The sequence below is a fragment of the Corapipo altera genome, unplaced genomic scaffold (assembly GCF_003945725.1).
Source record: "Corapipo altera isolate COAL_440 unplaced genomic scaffold, ASM394572v1 1, whole genome shotgun sequence".
Taxonomy (NCBI): domain Eukaryota; kingdom Metazoa; phylum Chordata; class Aves; order Passeriformes; family Pipridae; genus Corapipo; species Corapipo altera.
Window position 1 is genome coordinate 24,757,596 of NW_020884873.1, and position 24,520 is coordinate 24,782,115.

Genomic DNA, 24,520 nt, shown 5'->3' on the forward strand with positions numbered 1-24,520 from the left:
CAGTCTATTGGAAGGTTTCATTTCTGAGATGTACCTTTGCATATACAGGAAACTATTTATAATATTATTAAAGGTTTTACAAATATTCTTCATTTTATATATTGCTGTCAGCAAAGATCACATGCTAAAGCATAGGTCTACAGAATTTGTGATTAGTGTCATCGAAATTATATTCCCTTTCCTTATCTTACACCCTTATCTTCTATATTATAAATACAAATGTTTTTAAAATTTCATGAAAAATTTAATCTTTGAGCAGGATTTTATTTCAAAGTTAAATGACTTCATTGCTGACTGTAACTCTCAAGTATCTGCATTGTCAGATTGTTATAAAACCACATGAACTTCTCAGTGGTTTTATAACACGGGGATAATGTGTTTTTTCTTTTGTATAACTCATTAGAGATTAAAAAGTCCAAACAAACACTATGATTTAACAGCAGAACAGTTTCTATGTATTTAAGAGTTATGAAAGAGGAGATTTAATCCCAGGACCTCCTCTCCTTTCAAGTCCTCCTGCTCTAGATCCCACACAATTTCCTTCCTCATCTGATTTCACTTATCTCTCTGATATGCTTATACAAGTTACTTGAAAATATATGTAAAAAACTGTATCATTAAAGGAGTTCTTCTATTTGGATAGTAACATTTCCAACCATAATTACTCAAGAGGAATAAAATAACTGAAGTGTAAGTAGAAGCACAATTTCCATATTAATATTTTCAATTTGTTTACATAGTAAAAAATGAGGTATCTGTGAGAAGAGCTGTGATCATGACTTAAGAAATCTTTTTTGGAAATAGTATTTGAATAGGGAATACAGTGAAAACTCTACATTCATTATACAAAATTCCACTTAATCAAAGTAGTCTCTTGCACAATACTTATCTATTGAAATATCAAGACGATATTTTTTGTTGTTTACTTACTTACTAATTTGAGTAACATGGCAGGCTGAGAAATACCATAATCAATACTGTTACATGGCTCTCACTGTCTTATTGTGAGAAAAAGGCAGGCTATGAATCTGTAATGCATTATTTGATTGGAAACTGCCACCTTCAGCACAGTGTTAGATTCCTTTCATTTACTGTGGAATGAAAACATGGGCAATCAATTATTAGCGTGCAGCTAGTACACTGCAAAACAGTATCTTCCATCATGCTTAATTTCCTACTTTAGTCATACAATAGCTAATCCATGTGGACAGCACAAAACTTTCTGAATATTTCAAACCCCCACAGGATCTGATCCAATGTGCTTTTTGTTTTAAAAGAAAAGGATGCAGAAAAGAAAGAAAATGATAATCTAATAGTGCTGTGAAAAATAACATACACAGGCACAGACTCTTATAAGAAACTCATTAAAATGTATGAATAACAATGTGGTAAAACAGCCAGAAAACGTTTACACATGTATACATTATATAACATACACATATTTTTCAAGTAGACAAAATTATATACTAGTATGTAATATGTATGTGCATATAAATATTGCATATACATATATAATACATAGGTATACATCTATATGTATAATTTCCCCTCATCTTTACCCCTCTAAGGTTTTTTTCATTATACTCCTTTTGAATTACACTCTACTATTTTGGGAGTGAAAATGACCCAATAGATTTGTAAGAGTTGCTTTTGCCTGATACTTACTTGCCCTATCATTATTATCCTTGTATTACCTTTTTTTCATTGCCACTAATCTTAATGAATTATTTTCAATTACTTTGGCTGCCCATATCCAAGCTATCTCACCATCCCATACTTTGCTATAATTATAGAAGAATGCATGATCATTTTCATAGGTCTGATAAATTTTTACTGGATTGTTTGAGTGTGTGTGTCTTCTACACGAAGAGAGAACTTACAAGCATTTATTTGAACAGACATTTTCCCCTAAAAGAAAATTAAAACAAAACAGCTTTCTTTGCCAGATTCATATTACAGAACAAAGAAACAAAAAATCCCCTACTCTGCAATACAAGTGACTAGCCTCCTCTATCCCACACTTGGGATGAATTTAATCAAGATTCTTTTCTTGTATGAGACGTATCTGGGGTCTGAGTTCAAAACAGACTAATTAGGCACTTAGCTGTTGTAGGTCAGAACTCTGAGATATTTAAAAAGCAAATCCTTATAGTCATCTGTTAGATTGCTTAAAAATGTCCTTTTTTTGTCTTTACAAAATAAAGCATTCCAGACAGAAAAAAAAGTTCCACTCAAGCTCTTCTCTGTGAATATAGGAGACAATTAAATAAAAACAACAAAACTGTCATTTTCAATAAAGATGAGATAAAGCAGCATAAAAGATGATTCACGTTCTCAGATGTAATGTGAATAGGTCCAGTGTCAGGGGAATTCCCCTGACTCCTAACAGCTTGTGTCCTCATGAAGATCTAAACTAAATCCCTGTTGCTCTTAACGGAATATTCTCAGGCAGAGAGTATGGGAAGCATGCCTTAAAATGTAGCCCCTGTGCAGACTTGAGGGCAGTCTCAAATCAAGAACCTAGTTTTAAACCCAAAACTTCTGCATACAAAGCAGATATAGTTGATATAGCTGACATGGCTGATTGCTAGAAACACAAAAACCAAACAAAAAAACCAACCAAACAACAACAACAAAAAAATAAAATCCCAAACCCCCTAAACCACAATAAAATTAAATGTCTTTATCTTGATTTACGTTTTGTGCAAGGCTATATCTTCCCAATGCATTTTAAGAATGTCAAAGGGAGTAAGTCTCCATAGAAACACAAGCTGAAATGTTTCCATCTCCTGAAGGCTGAGAACTGACCACTTCGGTGCTTTAATGGCTTTGGGAACACACATACATACCCCATAAGATCTTGACAAGCAGAAGCTTAGAGTGCTGTTGAAGTGAGTCCAGTGTGCACAAGGAAGGCCTCAGCATGATATGACAGCTGAGCAGGGTTACTGAGGACCTGCACTTCATCCTAGCATCCCTCATGTGGCAGTCAAACATTTAAGAAGCTCATGGGTCTAGCACATGAATTTACAGAACTGTTCAGGAACAGGTGAAACCATACATCTTCTAGGAAATAAAAGTTTTGAAGGCCACTAAGACTTTCTGGAAAGACTGCAGGTAAGAGAAGAATAAATAGCATAATCCTTAAGGAAAAAAGTGGGAAAAGCTACAATATCATAGTAAACAGAAAAAATATCTCTTGTGATTGTTAAATTAACTGTCTAGACTGGCTTTGTGTAAAATAAATCTGAGGAAGAGCTATATTTACTTTTAAGAATTTGCTGAATAGAAATGGATGACAAACAGCCTGTATCCTTTTTTTTCAAATACAGACACATGAGGGTTTGGCTACAGCACAGCAAGTAGAGGCACAGGGTGTCTACCTGTCTCCAGAGGGAATCAGATCTGGAAAAGAGGTGTTTCTACACTGAGAAGGCACTGAGGGATGAATATTAGCACATGTTAAAGGTTTTGGATTAAACCTTTGCTGCTCAGGAAGAATACCTTAAATTAGGCACAGCATTTTATTTTTAAGTGTACATTCTCTTTGGGATTGTCATTCCTGAGTTGTGAACTCAGATTCACTTTCACTGCTCTTTTTTTTTTTTTCCAACATGTAAAAGATGTAGCTGACATAAGTTTTGTTTAAATTGAAATTTAGCAAATTACTTCAGCAACCATTTTCCCCCATATTTCCTGAACAGCAGAATACAACAAGTTCTACTATTGCATTGTAATTCTTTATTACCTTAACTGGTCAAAATGTTTCTAGGAAAGAACTCTGTGACATATGATTTACTTTTTGTATACATATAAAGTCAAAACTATATATAATATTAAAAATCAATAATAATAATTATCATCATCCAGTAAAAATAATACATGCTCAATTTCTTTTTAATTTACAATCAGTTTTTCATTTTGACTACTACTATTGTTATCATTATGCAGAATAAATATATTTTATTATATAAATGTTTGTAGCAAACTGGCCTACCAAGTAGAGGGCAGGAAGCAAGAAAAGAAATGGAGAAATCTGTATATTCTTCTCTGACTTCATATTACCCTCAATAATGATTCACTCCAACGTTTTGTAAGGCTTTCACTACCATCTCCAAGAGATATAATTCAGCAATTATTTGCACCTTCATATGAACAGAATTCTACTGCAAATTTTCAGTTAACTTCATGTCCTGCCCCATGAACTGCACCAGTAACTTGGCACACACAGCTCCATGGAACTTTCACATCAAAGGATTTGTCTTAACATCAAGTTGGCTCTTTGAAAGGTCTTTTATTTAATCTATAATAGAAGTTTCTTGATGCGAAAGAGTAAGATGGCAAAATAATTGAGGAAGACAATAAATGAGCAAGTTTAGAAAACTTTTTACTGCTGCATTAAGTAAAATTATAACCGCTAAAACAGGCAATTTTAACAAGATCTAATTTTGTATTGTTCCGTGCAGAAAGATTTCACATGTCAAATACATCAGTTTGCAACAGTCATTGTTGCTTTCGCAAGAGTACCTCCAATTTAAACATATGCTCTGAAATAAACAGAAGATGGGATGCAAATTCCTATCATTTCATAGCTGAGAGTGTTTTAAGTAAGCACAAAATTAGAATGAACTTCCTGGATCACAAAATGTAGTTCTTTATTATTACAGGTAGCATTTCATGCATTCACTTTCAAAATTGTTCATAGCCTTAGTTTAAAATACCTTTATTTCCCTCCCCTCACCAGTCTCCTTTAGAGATAGTATCAAAATATATCGTTCCAGTAGACTGGGCCTTTTACCTCATTTCCAGTCCGAGTATATTTATAATTGTTTTCTCTCTTTTTGCTCTTGTACAAACATTGGCTTTTAGCCTAAATGGTAATATTTCTGCCAGTTTTTATCCTCCTACTGAATATCTTAACAAAGACATGCCCTTTTGACTTGTTTAGCCTCAGATAACAAGCTCTAGCTCTTAGCAGAAGACACTTCAGCTTTACTTATTCACTCAGCAGAGATTTCGCATAACTGTTTTACTTTGAATTTACTGATCTTGGACATAGGTAATCAAAATAAGCAAGTATTCCAGATGAGCATCATCAGTGTCTTTATTTATACTGGAGTTAACTTTTCAACACAGTTATCTCATTATCTGGCTAAATGAACTCACTAATTTATAATCATGCTGTTATGCAGGACAGCCAGTACATTTTCACCTTATTTCTTTGCAAAATTCTAGCTTACAACAGAAGTGTTGATACCAGTAGCAGGGTTGTGATGACCCACCCTTAAGGGGAAGTGTACATCACTTGATATTATGTATTATTGAATTTCATCCCATTTCTACTAATCCAATTGTAACAAGAGATTTTTATATAACACCCTACCCTGTATTGACAATGCTTATATATTTATATTGTCACCAAATACAATCAGTATTTTTAGTGTATTTCTACCAGAGCTGTACCCGACATTATTAAAGAAGTTCAGTACCAAGTTATTTTAGGAACATCACTAGTAACTACTGTGATATCAGATATTGCAGAACTGTCTGCTGCTCTTTCCCTTTTGCAAAGCTTTTATCCATCTGCCAATAATTCCACCAATTCTTGTCATTTGTACCTTAACTATTAGTTTCTCCTGAGCTGAATTTTGGAAAGATGATATCGACTGTTTTCTTCATCTCATCTACATAGATTGAGAACGTTATGGTATTTTACTTCCACCTTTCTCTATATTTATCCTATCCTTTTAATTGTCTTAGTATATCTGTGTATAAAATCTGCCTTTTTTGCAGAATGAGACATGGATAACAGCCATTTAATTCCACTTAATTAAAAATAAATTCATCTGAGTTTGTTGTTTTTTGGTTTTGTTTTCGTTTTTAATGAAAAACTAGTTTTGGTTTGTTTTTTTTGTGTTTTTCTTGTGTCGTTATTTTTACAGCCATAACCTCTCAAACACTCCACTGTTTATCAAAATTCATTTTAATGAATGCCACCTTCTGCAGGTTCACAGCCTATCTACCTAAAAATTGGCTGGTCTGCATGCACACAAATATCCAGGTCCTACCATATCCTTAGCATTTGTCCTCTAGTCTGTATCTGCAAAGTCAAAGTTTCCCAATCATTTCTCTGTCCAAAAACATTACAGACAAAATCTTCATCTATATTTATACAACCAAAACTGGAGCTACAATAGATAACTGTTTATTCTATGTTACTCCAAACAAAACTTTTCTACTTTTTTTCTCTAATGATTTTGAAGTTAAGAAAAATATTTTTTATGGCATGGGTCAGACCAAAAGTCAATTTTGCTTGCTGTGGAGTCTCTGACTGTTTCTACTGCCAAATGATTAGGGGAAGAGTTTAGGAATCATGCAAATAACACTGTAGTTTTTCTCTTGGTACATCCTACCAGGTTTTGGGAATTTGCACGAGTATCTTCCTAAATCAAAAGTTGCATCATGTTTCATGGATCTTCACTTTCATGAATGTCACTATTTGGTTCTTAGGATCTTTTAACCGCAGCATCTTGCAATGAACAACAATTTAATTTTGTGCTCTCTGAAGATCTTATTTTTACCAACAAAATTTTCATCCATTTAAGTCATCCAGACTGGTACTAAAAGAAATAAAGAAATGTCATTTCCAGTTCACCTTTACTGTAAATTGCATGATTCTTCCCTGGAAAATTCTTGCATAAGTAATGCATGACCTTTGCGATGCCTTTGCATTAATTTAGTCGCTGCTATCCTTCTCTGTACCTTTTTCAATTCTAACATGTATGCCTGGACTTAGCCCCCCTGGTATCTGTCACGGCAAAATGTCTCACCCTGGCTCTGCTGAAGTAGTTGGCCAGCAGTCCTCTTCTCACTGGGACATGGCTGCTGAAGAGTTTGAAGCAGGCAATATGTCAAAGGGGTGACGTGCCTCTGAATAGTATGATCATCTGCAAATGGGAATGCTGAGAACAATTATTTTCTTGTATTTAGTTAGAATTTCCCCTGCTGCAGCTTGTGTCTATTATCTTTAGCATTATTTGCTTCTGTGCAAATACCTCCATAGAGTTGAAGATGGCAGTAAGAAGCCCCTATAACCTTGTCTCTTCAGGCAAAACAGAATGAGCTGCTTTAGCCTCTCTTTACCCCTCATATGCTACAGCCCCCAAACATCTTGGGTACACCACGGAACTCCTTTTAAGAGCGAAACCACAGTCTATGTCTATGTAACCCCTTTTCAGATACTGAAGGTGAATGCTTAGAAAAAGTGAAAAGCAAGTTGAAGTGACACTGATCCAGTGTATACTCAAGCACCCAGTACTTTGTGGAATAAATACACTGATTGTACCTTTGTACCCAAAAGTCTTGGATTTATGGTTTTTATTCCTCTTAACGCTTTCCAGTCATGTTGTTCCTGCAATACTCCAAACATGGTCTTCAGAGTACTTTAACTATTTGGTGCAATTCTATGTACAGGTGCTTCAGGATTTATGCATAGTCATGCTGAATTAAAATTAAAAATTTGTGATTATGAGATTTGACAGTAACATTTAAAAGCAAATTACTAATTTTCTTTTAATTATGCAGTTGTAGATAAGAAATAAATCCTTAAGAAAAAATTCACAGGCCTGGAGAACTGTTAACAAGCAATATCATGAAGATTGTCATATTTCAGTAGAATTAAGAAGCTTTCTAAGACACTAGATGATTTATTGCTAGTTCCAAACATACAATGAAAATGCCATTTTTATTTATTTCCTAGTTTAGATCATCACATTCTTCCATGATGACAAATTTCTCAGGCCAGAGGCCACATCTTCCAGTGGTGTTATCGAAAGCATTGCAATTTATCCTGTCGCATATAGAACAGGGGTTGCTGCTTAAGATTTATAGTTACTGGCCTAAGCTGTACCAAAGCTGCTACTAGGACTATGAGGATGACATTTTGTAAATTGCTGAATGTAGGACAGAAATACAGAACAACAGCGGCTAATTTCATCCTTATCTGTAGATTGATATAAACATGATCTGGAAATCTTGTTCTAGTTTAGCCTGTTGACTGAACGCTCTGCTTCTTTTTTTAACAAGAGAGTTACCAAGAGGTCAAGTACAAAGATAACAGCCTTCACCTCTGAAGTGATAATGAACAGCAGATGAACCACAGTCTGTACAGTTGCTGTCCCTGGAAGCAGAAACTCCTACCTTTTCAACATCCTGCCAGATCATGAGCAATAAAGAAATCCAGTGTTAGGACACAACAGCAAAATTCAGTCACACATGGTGTTATGTTCTCTGTATTACACAACTATATCGATTTATTTATGTAAGTCTCTACTATTAGCTGATCATTTCTGTGATCTATGCAACTGCTTCACAATAGGTAATAACCTGAAGCAGTAACTTGGTCATCAGGTGCTTGTATGAATTTTTCTGCATTGCTCTTCCAAATAACAATAGTTTTGAATAATAAACAACAATGAGCACTTTTCATAGTGAATGTTGAAATAATTGTGTTCTGGTTCTTTAGCAAAGTCTTACATTTGCAATTTATATACTTATATACTTTACTCATATGTATTTTAATCAAAAGCAAAGAGCAGAAAACAGAAGATGCTTATTAGTTATATATAAATACTTTAAAACCTTCAACTAGCTCCTGTTTTCACCCTTCTGTCCTGGAACACTTGTAGTGTAAGAAAGTATCACTGCCACAGAAACAAAAAAAGAGAACAAAGAAAAGACAACCTAAAGATATTAAAAAAATACAGAGACTGTGCTACTGAAATTCAATCTCATCTTCATTCCCTTTATATAATTTTATTTAGTGCTGAACAAGAAACAGTATAGTAGTAAAAACAACCATGTAGCATGGTTTTTAGACTCTGAAGTTGCTTTATTTCCTCATCAGCTAGAAGGCTTAGGACATCCAGATATGAAACAGCCTAAGATAACAGTACTTGTTATTTTGTTATTAACTTTTTAAAACAAAACTGTCTAGATGTCTTCTTGCATTTCAGTTGCTTTCTGCTTTATGTATTTTTTTCTTTTTCTACAGTCACTGTGTGTATTGTGTTTGCAAGCTCAAGGACTATCTGTCAATTTTGTACTCAGAATTTTTGAAAAACCTGTTATTTAGGGGAAAAGGTCTTACAGTCAACAAAAAAACCCAAAAGATAAAAGGAAGTCAATGGAAAGAGGTTCCTTTTTATCACAAGAGAAAACAGTGGAGATAATTAGAAAATCTTTGAAAAATTCTTTTGCAGCATTTTAATTTCTGAATCTTTATAATTTCAGTGGTGCTTTTCTCATTGTGCAATACACATATTTTTTATTCCAATCTATATTTTTTATGTATGTTGATCAGAAGGAAAAAACTCCTAAAACTTAATTATGCTTCTTATTTTTGCTTTTCATGAATATTCTAGCCAATTAGCTGTTTTGCACTATTAAAACATCTGAAGGATTATCCCTGGAAAGATAAATTTAAACCTAAATATTTGTACTAAAACTTTGTATTCACCCAAGTAAGGGGCAGAAATACAGTGTGACTTATACAAATAATACTTGGCATTACAGATCATACTGTAACATCATGGAAACCCTCTCATATAAATACATCTAAAGAAGTACTACAGAATTCAGCTTATGTTTTTGCACAGTATTTGCATTTCATGAGATTTAAGCTTTCACATACCTTTCTATTGTCTTTATATATCTGTTTGTAGCCATTTATTGTGGAAAACTGATAAATGTTTGGAGTTGAAGAAAGCCTAGCATTCCAGATCTGTTTAAAATTTACTCAAGGGGGCAGGAAGGGTATTCAGAAGCTCCCTTTGAACTTCTTTTATCAACAGAGAAAATACTATATCTTGCAAACCGACATAATCATCCATAACGACTGATATTTTTGTAGATGAAATGAGTAGTCCACCCAAACAAACAAGCAAGCCTTGATTATTCACCCTGAGGCTGAGAAGCGATAACAACTAATTCCCTACTCTGTAAGCACCAGCTGTCAGAATCTCATTTGAGCTCTTGGTACTGGGCAGTCAGTGCTATAGACTGATGCTCACGTACAACAGAAGTGCAGGACTGGGTTAAAAATTGTAAAGGTGAATGCATGTTCAAGATGGTATTTTAAAAATCAAGATTTATGACTTCTACTTTTGGTAAGACATCCTGTAATTGTTGTACTTTCCTCCTCCACCTACTCTCATTGTGCGCAGTTGAATACACATATAATTAAAAATACCTTGCTATGTCTATTTAAAAAAGCAATACCTTGATAATTACATGTAAGGAACAAACATACATGCTAAATAGGTGTAGGATATCTGAACAGCGTGCTTTATTGCAGTGCTCACTTTTGCTCTATATGGAATCCTTCAAGGTTTCACATTCCCAACACTTACCGTGTAGAAAAGACAAAGAATTCATAGACTCATATAAAGCTTTTGAGTTGTATCACCCTCCAAAACTATATCAAATACACTGATTTGCCTGCTACATTGACCTACCAGTAGCTAAAATTTTGCCAAGTATATATACATTTTTCCACAATGCCAAGGTCTAGTCTGGCATGCAAAGCCCCACCAATCCCAAGTGCTTTGATTTTTCTCTGTTTCTGCCAACATCTGCAAAAGGCTGAGTTCACCCAAGTAAGCATGCAACCTCTAAACTCGCTGTAAGCACTGGTGAGAACACAAGCTGAACAGGGACCTTTTACTCACTTTTATTGTATCTTTCTTATACTGTTAAAGATGTACCAGCTAACAGTTGTTTGCATTATGCTGGAGTAATAACATTATATTAATATTTTATTTTAAACTTCAGAGTAAATGGTATCCATAAAGTCCAGTTCTCTTTCCAGCAGTCTTTTAAAGTATGACTGCCAGGGAAGGTTAAATGTGTTTTTCCAGGATGATTTCATAGGCCAATTTATGTCATTCCTGTACCAGGATAATTATGCAGAAAGTTCTGTGATTTTTTTTCTTTTTTTTTTTTTTTCCAGTTTTGGTTTGGTTTTGTTACTCTTGTTTTTTGTGAGTTGATGTGTGTATGACTTCTTGCTGTTCACGAGAGACATAACGTACATACAGAATCACTAATTTGTAGACAGGCACTAGACCGTAGAGAGCAGTTTTTTTCTAAGAATATTAGCTACATTACCACTTACTCAATGCTATAAAAATAATGTCATATCCATCTAGGATTATTTAAAAAAAGAAGCATTATAATGGATGTAACATAGAAAGCTATGTTATTTTGAACTCAAGCAGGAATATCTTACCTTTTTGTAAACTAGATTGGAGGTTTGCGGGACAGGTTCTTCTTGCTCGGTTGGAACACTACACAGAATGCTACATTTTTGAAGGGAGAGGAAATGAGGTGAAGGATGGGTGGAAGGTGTTTTCCAGCCTTTCCATTCTCAAGTTTTCTGTCTAAGAAAAGCAGGATTCCTAGGCTGAAAGTCAAAGCATGGTTTTGGTTACACAGCAGCTACTACTTTACAGGAGTAGCAGGTTTTGCTGTACTTCCAGACATTGTGCCAGGCAGAGGTGGATTCCAGAACTTTCAAGAAAAAGCCCAGCCATGTACGCTTAGTCAAACTGGGACCCTTCCTGGAGCTCTTGTGCAACCCAAAGTTTGTGAGCCTGGGGCGGGCTGCTAACTTCCCAGAATTGTTTTGATCTTCATTGAGTCTTTCCAAAAGAAACTTCAGGAAGGAACAGATGCCTGCAGGTTCAGCACAAAGATCCATACCCTGGAAGAAGGTATGTGAGCAGCTTTAAATCTACAAAGCACAGTTAGGTCTTGTAAAAACCTCATCTGACGAGAGAGGTAGATGGCTGAATGACTGGGCCTGAAGAGCTGCTCTCAGTGCCCCTTGGTCTTGGATTGACCAACAGCTGCAAGGAAAGAAAAGCTGCTGAGATGTTGCGATGGACAACCTACACGCACAGTGCCAAAATGTTTCAGGAGCTTTTGCTTTGTGAGTGTTTACTCCTCTTTCAGCAAACTGACTTTTCTCACAGGTCACTGCTTTGCTTTGAAATCCCATTAAACATGAGGTTGCATATCCCCCAAGCTTATGGTTCAGCCAGCTGTGCTAAATGAAGGTTAAGTTACACACCTTACTGTTGTCTGCAATTTAAACACATTTAGGGGGAACTCAGAAACCATACTGTTGTAACTCCCAGAAAACAAAGAACATGTGCATCTGTTGCATCCCACGGGCACAGAACAAACCTGTGCCCCCTTGAGTGGGATCTTCCAAACTTGTCTGCTTCATGCCAGAGCCAGTGGGGAATGACAAGCTGGATGAGAAGTCTCTGCAGGTTTTACAGCTATGCAGGTATTATTTCCCAGGTTGAAGCCAAGACCCACTTACCTAAGATTTTAACATGTAATTTTCCTTATAAATATACAGAAATTACTGTTAGGTTCCAAGAATAAGGTGCACTTCAGCAAGTCTCCACAGCTGAGCATAAATCTAAAACTTTCTATTTCTTTCAGCTAAAGGATCTGGCAGCACAGGTGTTGTATGTTTTCTTTATATGAAACTCTCCATTCACAGCAATCTTCCTCTATGCCTACTCCTAGCTTGACTTTATCTCTTCCAGCATTGCCTAATCAAGGTATAAACTGCACTGCACAATGCAACGAATTTTCTGTCCCACTTAATCCTTTGACTCCAATCTCCAACACTTTGTACATGCCTTTTTGTAGGAAAATATTTCCCAGTCTTCACAAGACAAGACTACTTCACTGGCAGCTGATAAAGAACAATAGACAATTAAAAAAAAAGAGATCTGACCAATCATGTTTTTAACCAGTTGTAATGCAAAGGATAATATTTTGAAAATAAAGAATACTTGCAATACTTAGAATATTAAGTCCTAGGATGTTTCACGGGCAAAAGAGACAAAACAAATTCTATATTCAAAGGTTAACCTACACTTGCATGCTGTCCTTCTGCAATTGCACTACCTGTAAGTATTTAAGTGTCTCAAATATATGCATGCATATCAAATTAATCCATATGTTAATACGAGTTTCTCTCTCTTTATGCATATACTCACCTGCAAAAGATCCAAAATCTAATCTGACAAATGCATGAGTCTGTACTGAAATTGCATACACAAACGTGTGTAACACCTAAAATGCTTAGTGCAGCTGTACAGGTAAGTTTGAATAATTTTGTGTATGTATGCAAAGATGATAGAAGACATCTTTTCAGGTTTTTTCAGCAACCACAGCAATTGCATTTTATGGTAAGAGGGGTACAAGTTGTTTTAGTATGCCTGTCCCACTCTCAGAAATTCCTAATTCTTGCGTATTAGTGAAACTGGGAGTTCTGAAAAGGGATGACATTTTATAGTGTTCTTGCACATGATGATGGCAGGGAGGGGAGAAAGGATAAGTTGAACTGGAAGGGGAGAAACACCTGTTGATTATTCTGTTTTACCTGCAAGCAGACAAAAATGAATGTATTCTCTCTTTGATAATTTTCCTATGCACAAATGCTATTTTGACTATTTTTCACAAGTTATGCCACTTCCATTTACTGAACAGTTTTTCTCATGACAGCTTAATTTTAAAATGGCTGACACATCCTAACAGGCTAAATACAACTCAGCACATTGATGTTAGGAAAAATACTTGTTTTTACTAAAATTTCTCTAACACAGACAAAGGGGAAATAATACTTGGTAACAGACTGAAAGACATCCAGCATCCTTCCATTTACATTTACCTGGTGATTTTAGGTAAACCTGATGGCACTTCTTAGTGTCAATAAATCTAACAGTTCTGGCTAGTCCCTAAAGAGCCACTTGGATGGTCAAGATGAGAGCAGCATGACAGAGGCTCAGATGCAGAAATCAAGAATGTGTCTTTCCTCCCCCCTTCGATTCACAGACCAAATAAAAATGGTGTGACAGTAGGATTCTAGGAGCTCTTAATATAGAAGAGGGAAGAATCCTGACCTCCTCTATCAGAAAGTACCTTTTCATACTACTTAGTTCCTGCCATTTTCAAATGAACATTCCTTCACATTGTGCAGAACAATGACTAATCCTTTTGCAAAACAAAGGTTTGCAGGAAGACTTAATATGCGAGTTAAAGTTTCTATAAAGGTCAACATAGCAGCTATTTTAGTTACAAGTATTTGAGTTATTCACAGACAAGTGATTTTCAAGGTGTGGTCAATAGATTCCTGTGAGCACTTCACTACAAGTAGCACGTCAATTTTTTGTAGGATGAACAGTTGCACACCATGCACTTGTTCCTGTCATCTCCTTGTAAATCATGTTTTGTAAAACCCACTTTTTTCCCCCCAGTTATTACCATGCAAGCAATTGTTGTGCTAACATTATGAATGATACATAACAAAGAAAAGGTCTATGCAAGGAAGGCCTTTAACCATTTCAGATCCCTCCCACAGAGATAATTATTACATCTTACAGCTGGATTACTGCTTGAAGCAGAAAACTGAGCAGGTATGCAAAGGATTAAGTTCCAGGAGTAGAGTTGTTAAGGAATACTTCCACATTGTGAAATAAGATGAAACATAAAGAGTAAATTAGATTTAATGATTAATGAAACTACTAATGAACCCAGCTCTTACACTTCTTTTCTTTTTTTCTTTCTCAGAATTAAGGAAAACATTGGGTTTAGGTAATTGGTAGTATATTTGAAAAAAAAATATATGCATTGCAAAAGAATAAAAGCAACACTGAAACTGCAAAGATATTAATTTCATATAAGAAATTAAAATGATGCATTAGTGAAAAAGTTTAAATGGAAATATTTTAGTAGTCAAAATAAATATTTAATAAAAACCACACACCCGAGACAAAGTATCAAAACAACAGAACTCAGTATTTGAAAGGACACTACCTACATTGCCTTGTGTTAAACATTGTTAAGTTCAGTTGGCTTAATTATTATCACACTTCCTTCAGCAATCATTGCTTAGATTAGTGTTGTAAAAAGTCATGAGAATAGAAATACTGTTCCAATGGCAGAAATAGTAAAACCAGATAAAACAAGGAAGAATTTACTACACTAAGGAGTCAATCCACAGCCATTGATACAAAGTCAACAAGGACTACTGCATAGCATACCGGTTACTGTACCAAAGTGCATTTATCAGAATTCAATGAACTGGGGAAAAAGTGACAAACCCATCCTTTTCAGAATAATTTTACATGATTGACAGTTGAAGAAAAAAAACACATTTCTTTTAAACGAAAAAGCTTAGTCTAAAGATGTTAAGAGCACCATAAGATTTCTTATCAGGTAAAAGATTAAAAACCATTAGCATTGTAAGTAAAGAACATCTAAAAAGTTATTATATCATTCCATATTTAGAATGCAACTGAAAGTTTTAGTGTGTTGTTGCATCTTCCTATACTACAGTCAGTGGCATTTTGATGACTTTTTGTTAAGTTCTGGAAACAAATAATGCAAAGAAAAACAGTTTTTCTTGTGTAACAGAAGTCTAGAAAAATTTCAACTGATGATGTGTAAACCAAAATGTAGATAATGTTAGTACAAAGAGATCTGTATGGGGGAAAGAAGCAGTGTCTGGCTTATCCTGTTAATTCTCCATTCAGCTCTTCCACTGATTCTTTGAAAGTAGCATTACTTAATATCCCTGACTACCAATGATTTTTATGAGTGCTATTTCCTCACTTTTAGGGTTCTGCATTGAAGATTATTCTCAACCTTTTATCCTTTGATTCCCACCCATCCCTCCATCATATTTAAAAGTTGCAGTTTTCTCACATAGAGCATTGAAATGTCTTTTGCTGCTTGATAACTGATATGCAATCAACATTATTTCTATTTTCAAAGCACTGAGAACACTTTCCAATTGGTTTACAAATTAAACAATAATTAAAAATAGTATTCTCCCCTTATTCTTTTGTGACATGATAAAGTCTATTCACCATTTAATATACGTTCAATCTCTTCGAGTCTTTTCAAAGCAGCAACTCTCTTTTTCTCAATGTCTTTGATTTCTTTTGTAGATTTTTTGGGAGTCTCTTTGTCCACACTGTTTTTCTCTGTTAGTTTCTTATTTTTTGAGTGTTCTTTGTTGTTATCAACTGTTGATTGGGTGGTTGTCTTCTCATTTTTTACTTCTTTCAAATTCTGAAATGATTTTTTTTTTTCTTCTGCAGCTGCAGTTCCCTCTGATGGAAGTAATGACTGTTCCACAGCACCGAGCGATGCAATTTTACTTCTAACTATGTTTAGATGACGCTGAATATATTCTTCATGAGGTGCCAGTGCTAGTGTTTCAACCAGACATTTTTCTGCCTTTATTAAGTCTCGTTCTTCAAAATAAACCACACAAAGATTATGCTTTCCTTGTACATTGTTGGGATCCAATTCCAAAATTTTTTCAAAACACATTTTTGCTCCAACGATATCCTTCTTTTGGTTCATAAGGATATCTCCTTTCAAAATCAGACCTTTGGTATGATCAGGGTAGTATCTCAGTAGGTCTTCCAAGACAGGTAAAGCCATCAATTCTTTTGCTGTCTGAGAATAAAGCAGTGCCAAATTGAACAAAGCACTTCGGAAGTTTGGCTGTAACCTTATGGCTTTCTTCATCCATGCCTCTGCTTCCATATCTTTTTTATCATCCATTGCCAGCATACCCAAATTGAAGTATCCATTTGCATCCTGGGGTTCTTCTTTCACATAATGTAACAGTCTTTGTTTAGCTTCAGGTCTAAGCCGAGCATCACCTAAATGATGGAAGAAACATTTAATTCTACATTTATTCTGAAGGATTTTTAGACCAGGCCTGTGAAAGGCTAATCTTTATACAACATAAAATGCAACTGTAAAAGGGAAAGGGTTTAAAATGCTATTTTTTATCATTATTGTGTAACAGCAAAAATAAATGACATCTACCTTCTTTACAGAATGAAACTATGTACAGTTGATTTGTAGCCAAAGTCAGCATCATTACTCTATTAGCTGTTGAATAGTATGTAGGTTTGGTATAACAGACACAAAAGGTGTCTCTATAAGTTTAGGAAAAGTTATTTTCATGAAGAGTTTAGCAAATGGAATGCAGAGTAGATGTCAGTTCTGACAAACGAGCTCTTACAGAGCCAAACTTTGAGCAGAAGATCTAATTTTATGAAAGACAGACTGAAAAAATTTAGACAGAGATCACATAGGGTGACTTCTAATGTAACCAGGCTAAAATATCTTCTAAACCCAAAACAATAAAATCTGTAACTCCCATATTTTAATTTGCATCAAAGTTTGAAAAAGATATAGTAAAACAATTTTATCTGGATATACCAGGATTGGCTAGATGAGCTTGTGGCCTGCACTATTTTACTGAATAAGCCAGTGAACATATTTTAGTAAAGAATTTCAGTCCCAGACTTACTGAAGGATTGGGAGCTGCTTTCAACTGCCCTCTTTCAACCTCCTGAAACAGTGTTGCACCTTTCAGTATGAAAAATTGAATACTAGATCGTTAATGCTTCTACTTGTTTGAAGCAACCTGTGCTTCTACAGACAAGGAACAATGCACGTCTTCAACTTACAATGCGCAAAGAGATGAAAAATTGACCTCTGTTTCTTAGAGGGAAAACAAATCTTACCAGTTCACTTGCCAAATACTCTTTGGAACAGCCTTAATTCACCAAAGGTTCACACTTACCCTTACTCACAGAGCTAGAAGCCACACTCATGAAAAAAATAAACTCATGAAAATCCAACTGAATTATCTTAATTAGCAGTAGCACAGAGGAACCTACGGATGCATTCACTGTTCTGGAGCTAGACATAAGCCCACAGAAGTCAGCTATATTTCTGAGTCAATAATTAAATCAATCACTATAAATGCAAAACATAGATATTACACATTTTACTAAATATTATTTTTTAAGATTATATAGGCACAATTTTGAACATGTTTGTGTACCATTACTCTTTATATGTATAAGATGTTATATTGTAAAATAGCACTTGTATTAAAGATGCTGATCAGCTAAGGTGTATGCACACTTTGGACAAATTCTATACACTACAAATTACAAAGCTATTACAAATAAACAGTTTCTTTTTTGATGATGCTATGTACTTCTCCTTTCCAAAAATAAAAAAGTTAATTAAAAAAAAAATTAAATAGTATGGATCCTATAAATGCACATATGCAATAATTATAAAAGGGACAATTAACATACCAGATTCCTGCATTAGCAGTGCTGAGTTGAATAACGCCAGTTTATGTGTTGGGTTGAGTTCTAGTGCTCGGTTGAAATTCTTCAGAGCTTCCGCTGGATCTTTCAGTTCAATGTAAACAATTGCCAAGTTGTACCACAGGTCTGCATTGGTTCTGTCTAGTTCTAGAGCTCTAAGGTAAGCTTCCTTAGCTTTCAGAGGTTTGTTCATTTTTAAAAGTAATTCTCCCCTGTTAAAGAACCAGATTTAACTTTCAACTTTTATTCAAAACCATATGAAAATAATTGACAGGTTTTTTTAAACGTTTGCCTTCCTATAGACAGTAGATGTGAGATGACAGTATTTTTTCTATTTTGTTTGTTTTAAACACAAAACAATACAAGATCCTATTTACATAACATTCCTAAAGCTTTCAGGTCTCCGAATTCTGTATACAACAAATGCATAAGGAGGAAAACAAAAAAAAGTGATCAAGGGTTCCTGATTCAGCTCTTTAATTACACTGCAACAGCTATAGTTTAGCCATTTTGCATCACCCTAAGTCCCAACGGGATCACAACAAACTAAATAGTGAACAGAAGCCTCAGTAACCATATTCACATTACTCTTAACTCATCATGGCTAGGCTTCGCGAACGAAGATTTGGGACTCTTAACTAAAAAGTACACTAATATCAGCTAAATAGTTAATTCTTGCATTTTCTGGACAATCTTTAACAAAGAAGCATAAAGAAAGTTCCATGTTCCATGATTCAGACTAACCAAAAGCTTTTCAGTTCAAAACTAAACTAGGAGATTGGAAATTTCAGTTAGAGATTCATAAAGAAAGCTAATGGAAGTGTCTTGCTATACCATGATTGAATACAAAACCTATGTGGAAACATGCCATTTCAAGTAGGAATTTAAAAGAATAGGGCTTTTAATGAATAACTGATAATTGTCCCAAATCATCATCTCATTTGGAAATGAAGCAAATCCAACAGCTAATTCAACTGTATGAACTAAATACTGTCCATAACACTGTAAATACAAAAATGTTTATTCAAGAATATATATCTCTAAAATTAGAAAACATACCTGCTGATGTAAGCCTGCTTGAAATCTGGCCTCATACTAATTGCCTGTCGATACAACTGATCTGCTTCTTCAAGGCGAGATTCGTTTGCTCGAATTAAGTTTGCAAGATTGATATAAACATTCAGATGGTTAGGAGCAACTCTTGCTGCATATTTTTTACCTGGAATAATCTGTCAAAGAGAATATATGTACCAAGCACAGATGGGTAAAAATATGAAAGACGATCAGTATAAAACTCCTCTTCACTCTGCCACATTTGTTTTAGGGTACTACTGGACATTAGTGTGCAGGCTCTTAATGATTACAAAAAGTAATTCTTCTTTCCCGGAAAATCATACCCAAATATAAACAAGAGCATTTTTTATTCTTTATTTGTATGAAGACACAGACGACTTATATCATATTTAAGGTATAAGGTAACTAAGCTCTGCTACTACCTAACTGGGCTCATACAGATAGCCATTAGAAACCAACCAGACCTTGCAAAACTTTCCCTATTCAGACAAAAAATATTTCCTAATGCCTAAACTGACATTCTATCAAACATTTCCATTCCTTTTAATAACCCTTCAGCCTAAGGTAAGCGTTTAAGTAAGATTTTACCAGCCACTGATATAGCAAATGAAAAGTAGTCAGGAAAGATAAAAATTCTATGACTTTGCAACTGTTGTAGTGTTTATACTTCATCCATTTAAAGTCTTCATACTGATTCACAATATAAACTTCTGAATGCCATGCTTCTAGTCAAGGGGCTGCTGATTTTTGTTGTTAGTCTCATTGTAACCACAGCTTTTGTTACCTTCACACATTCTCCAAAATACTTCTCTGTTTTCCTCCTAAAGAGTCGAACAAGTAACATTTGCTAGCTATAAAAATAACAACAAATGGTAAAGGTAACAAAACATGTTTATAAAAGCATGTTAAGGTAACAATTTTTTTGTGGCTGCTCTGGCTACTTTCTCGAACCTCCAAAAATGTATTTAAGGCTTGTCTTGATGGCTCAAACTCAGTCACCATCAATGTATTAGCTGTAATTGAAAATAGACCTATTGTCACCAGAAACCGTAGGTGTACCTTTTTAGATGCTGCTTTCTTTTATATCTTCAATTTCAGGAAAAAAAACCCAAAACACAGTATTATAAAAAGTAAATCAAAACAATTTTAACAGAATTCCCAATCAGCATTTTTTAACAGCCATGATTGTATTCTTTTCATAGATCAGTTTTAAAAAAACCCTGACAAACTTTAAAGACTACAGCCACACAAAATCACAGGAAAAATACAAAAAATGTATAATGAATATAGGCTCTCTCCTGTGGTGGTAGATAAAGTTATACTGACCTGTGGCATCAATGATTTAGCAATCATATATGATTCTTCAGCTTCTTTAGTTTTGTTTAGGTTCTTGTAAGTTCTTCCTACATTCATGTGGGCACCAATATCATCTTAATAAAGAAAAGAATGAAATCTAAAATACTTCCATGCACTGAGTATCGTGAAAATAAACACCTCTGCCTTCAGAGTAGTGTGAAGTACAGGTACTCTGCATAGACCACCACCATCACAAAAAAAAATAAATCCAATTCTATATAATTTTTCATCTTAATTACAAAGTTAATAGTTTAGCTATGAACTAAGGAGGGATTATAAAGTTACTCAGGAAACTGTAAAAAGTTCGAGGTCATATCATACTTCCAGGTATCTATCTTTAATTTCTTGCTATAATAGAGAGACATAAATTGAAGGTTATTTATTAGACTTCTAAAAGGAAAAAGGAAAGATGGTCCAGTACTATCTAGAACTACTTTTGCAACAATATGTAAAATAGATTAAATATGTACTTTGATGTTATCTAGATTTTTTCACTTTCTTACACATCTCCTTAGTTTTAAATAAGAAAATGAAGTAATAAGTAGCCTCCATAAGAAATTACAGTTTAAATTAATTCAAAAAGAATGTCATCCAAACAATAGTTTTTAATCATAAGTTTTTGCATCTTTTTATAGATAGAAACTTATTCTGGAGGACTTTTTTAGATTATTTCCAAAAACTATGGACCAATTAATTTATTATATGACATTGTTTGACGTTCAGTTTAACAAAAACAGATCATTGAGAAGATGCTAATTAAACTAAGCATATTGAAATACTAGGAGTGCAGAGATGACATTCAATGGTAGTTAGTTAAAGCTTTTACCTGGCTGCACTTGTGTGGCCTGTATGAAAAACTGCAAAGCTCTTTCAAAGTTCTTTTCATTTTCTAATGCATGCCCCACATTGTTCCATAGTTTTGCATTATTCTTATTTACCTAAAACCACAAAAAAGATATCAATGCATAAGGTATTAAGTGGAAATTACACGACAATTGATTTTCTCTTATCTATGTCTTAAGACATAAAAATGCACAGCAAATGACTGATTTCATGAAGCTTCTATATGTAAAGGATAACAAAACACTATATCCAGATGATTACATTCAAGTTGTTGCTCAACATCAATTTATTTTAGTTATTTGTCCCCCAGAAATAACAAATATTTTAACATTCATTGTAATTGTTATAGGATCTTTTATAAACTGTCTTATCATGCCATATGAACTTTAAAGACGTTATTCTATGAATCAACCTTTTAGCAGATTTTTGTACTGAAACATATCTTGCTTTGATCCAGACAAGAAAAATTACTATCTATTTCTTGCATGAGAATTCCCATGTGCGCATGACACTGCTTTTAAAGCATTCCCCAAAGCAACTAATTATATGTCAATACTGTCAATATAGAGATTAATGTGCCAAAACAAGCATAATTTTTCTCCATTTTTATCATGCTCTACTGCAGCTTTATAAGAACAGCAACAAACTTTCCATTATCCTTTCCAAATAGAATACAGTACCTTTAAAGCTGACATAAATAACGTGTACTCCGACTCCCAATCCCAGTTCCTGTGTAGTGTTTTTAAGGCATGAGTGAATAGTACCGCAGCCAAACAAACCCAAGAAATTTTTCTTAGTACACTATTAAATAAAACAAAGATTTGCTGTAAGCACACAAACAATTCTAATCTTAATTAGAGTAAATATCTCATGCTGAGGCAAAGAAACCAAGAACTACATTTGTGAATGGCGCACTCTAGAGTCTGAAAGGAAATAATGCCTAATTTCAAATTAATTTTGGTTTTTACCTGATGTTTTTGTTATGACTATGTAATTCCCTTAAGAACAAATGCAATTCACATAATAGAATGTAAACAAAAATATACAAAAATCATACATCTGTTAAAACTTAGCTTTAATTTAAAACAATAAACATGACAGCAAAACGTGAGGTTCTCCAAAACACTATACAAAATTTTAAAAAATAAAAAAAGCAACTAAAATATCATCCCATCCTTTTGTTTCATATCAGACAATTCCACACAGGTTTTTTACTGCACACATTGCCAATCTTCCCCACACATCTTAACAGAGAGGTAAGTGGAGACTATGCAATCTTCCATAAACAAATATAATCCTAGCGCTACTGTAATATCTAAATAGGAGAAAGGTTTAATGTCTTTCTAGTGATTTTATTTTTAAAGCTGCAAATTGGGGCAGAAGTCAGCCTCTATGGTAAGCTCGTCAGGAATAACCTTGATTTTGTGCAGTTTATTTTTCTGGAGTTTAAACATAACATATAAAACGTATGCCTTAACATGCTGATCATTTTGTTTCTGAATTCTAACTTTATTATGAAAAAACATTTCAAACACTCAGTAGCCTTTCTACAATTATAATTTTGTTTTAAGAAAATGCAATTCTCGAGAGGACATACAGTTGTTCAGCATGAACAACTATTTCTTATACTTGTCTTATGCAATTGTTGTTCACACCACTACCTACTTCACAGGGGTTTGCTAAAAACTGAAAGGTTTTTTTTCCTCCACTTTTTAAGACATACAAAATGCTGTGAAGACTTAGACTACCATGACTGGTTTTAAAAATACTAAAAAAGTGGAACTGTAAAATTGTAAGCGAGAAATTCTTAAACACTAGCAAAGTGATCAATGGGAACTGGCATATATAGTAATCTATATGCCCATCAGACTTATAAGAAAGCTTTTTCTTTCCACATATTTCTAAAGCAAGGAGCCTTCTCTCTCTCATAAGACTTTTTAGAGTGCTGATCCCCAGTATTTTTGTAGTAAATGACATTGTTGTCTGATTTTTGTCCCCAGCCATCTTCTCCTGGTTCCTTGCTTTCTTTCATATCACTTCTATTTTTACTGCCTTGTAGTGGGATTTGTGCGAATACTTTCTCCTCACTCCTACAAGGTATCACTAATTTCTCATTATGCAGGTGCTGTCAGCTTCAGCAGCACCCATTGGCATAAGTGATACTGCCAGGCCTCAGCTCTTATGATAGCAGACAACACAGGACTGTGAATTGCTGCCTTTCCATCTGTCTGAACTAGCACTAGGATGCCATCAGGGTAATAAGGGTAGAGCATCCAGGTCAGTGGGAGGCTTGTGCAGATGAATGTAGAAGATACCAGAAAAAACAAAAGCATGTGCAAAAAATGCTTTTGGAGCACAATTTCATAAGGAGAAATTGTTATCCAAACAATTCTTTAATTTAGCAAATACTGAATGGTTCTGATAGCCATTCCTAGCACAGCATATCTGAAAATTTAATCAACAAAAGATATTTTAACTTGCTGATGCACACACATTATATAAACTTCAGGCAGTAATCACCAGAATAGAGTATAAACCAAATCTAGCAAAGAAATACTTTTTGACTAATCCTTAAAAACATCTAGGACTTAAACAGAAAATATTTTCTTTTACAGAGAAGAGATGGGTTATACTACTAGGACCATAGGTAAAGTCTATTCTGTAGCAATGTGTAATATAAGGTACACTGCATTCTAAAAAGGTTTGGTGCAGACTGAGGCTCTTTCTATGTATACATGTAGGCTTATATATAAAATAAAACATATATTATGCACTTGTGTGTGTATATAGATATATTTGTATATCTTTTAAATAAATTTTATAACACTGTCAGTATAATCCACCAGTTGCCTAAGAACTTCCTTGTTGTCGTTTGTCACATGACTGTGAAATGGTTTCTTGGTCATTACTCTGTGGTCATTAAGAACTTGAAACAGAGTAAGAGCTATAATCTAATAAATTCATATTGATAAAAGCTCTAATGGGAAATCTTGTACTTATAAATGGTTGTC

General features: G+C 34.4%; 1 protein-coding gene across 8 annotated transcripts in view; it reads right to left on the bottom strand.

Annotated features, from left to right (window-relative positions):
* TMTC3 (transmembrane and tetratricopeptide repeat containing 3) overlaps positions 1 to 24,520 on the bottom strand; it is a 48,043-nt gene that overhangs the window by 3,329 nt on the left and 20,194 nt on the right. For 5 of the 8 annotated variants that reach the window (XM_027659460.1, XM_027659436.1, XM_027659451.1 and 2 more), the window contains exons 10-15: positions 22,190 to 22,310; positions 21,493 to 21,604; positions 20,637 to 20,740; positions 19,296 to 19,465; positions 18,222 to 18,448; positions 12,803 to 16,760 (exon numbers count right to left, since the gene is read on the bottom strand). In XM_027659460.1, coding sequence (XP_027515261.1) covers positions 15,946 to 16,760; positions 18,222 to 18,448; positions 19,296 to 19,465; positions 20,637 to 20,740; positions 21,493 to 21,604; positions 22,190 to 22,310 — 1,549 coding nt within the window. In that variant the 3' untranslated portion in view covers positions 12,803 to 15,945. Of the gene's footprint in view, positions 1 to 6,830; positions 6,948 to 10,701; positions 11,462 to 12,802; positions 16,761 to 18,221; positions 18,449 to 19,295; positions 19,466 to 20,636; positions 20,741 to 21,492; positions 21,605 to 22,189; positions 22,311 to 24,520 lie in introns of those variants that run through there. The other 3 variants (XR_003530326.1, XR_003530327.1, XM_027659485.1) reach the window with 3 other exon arrangements.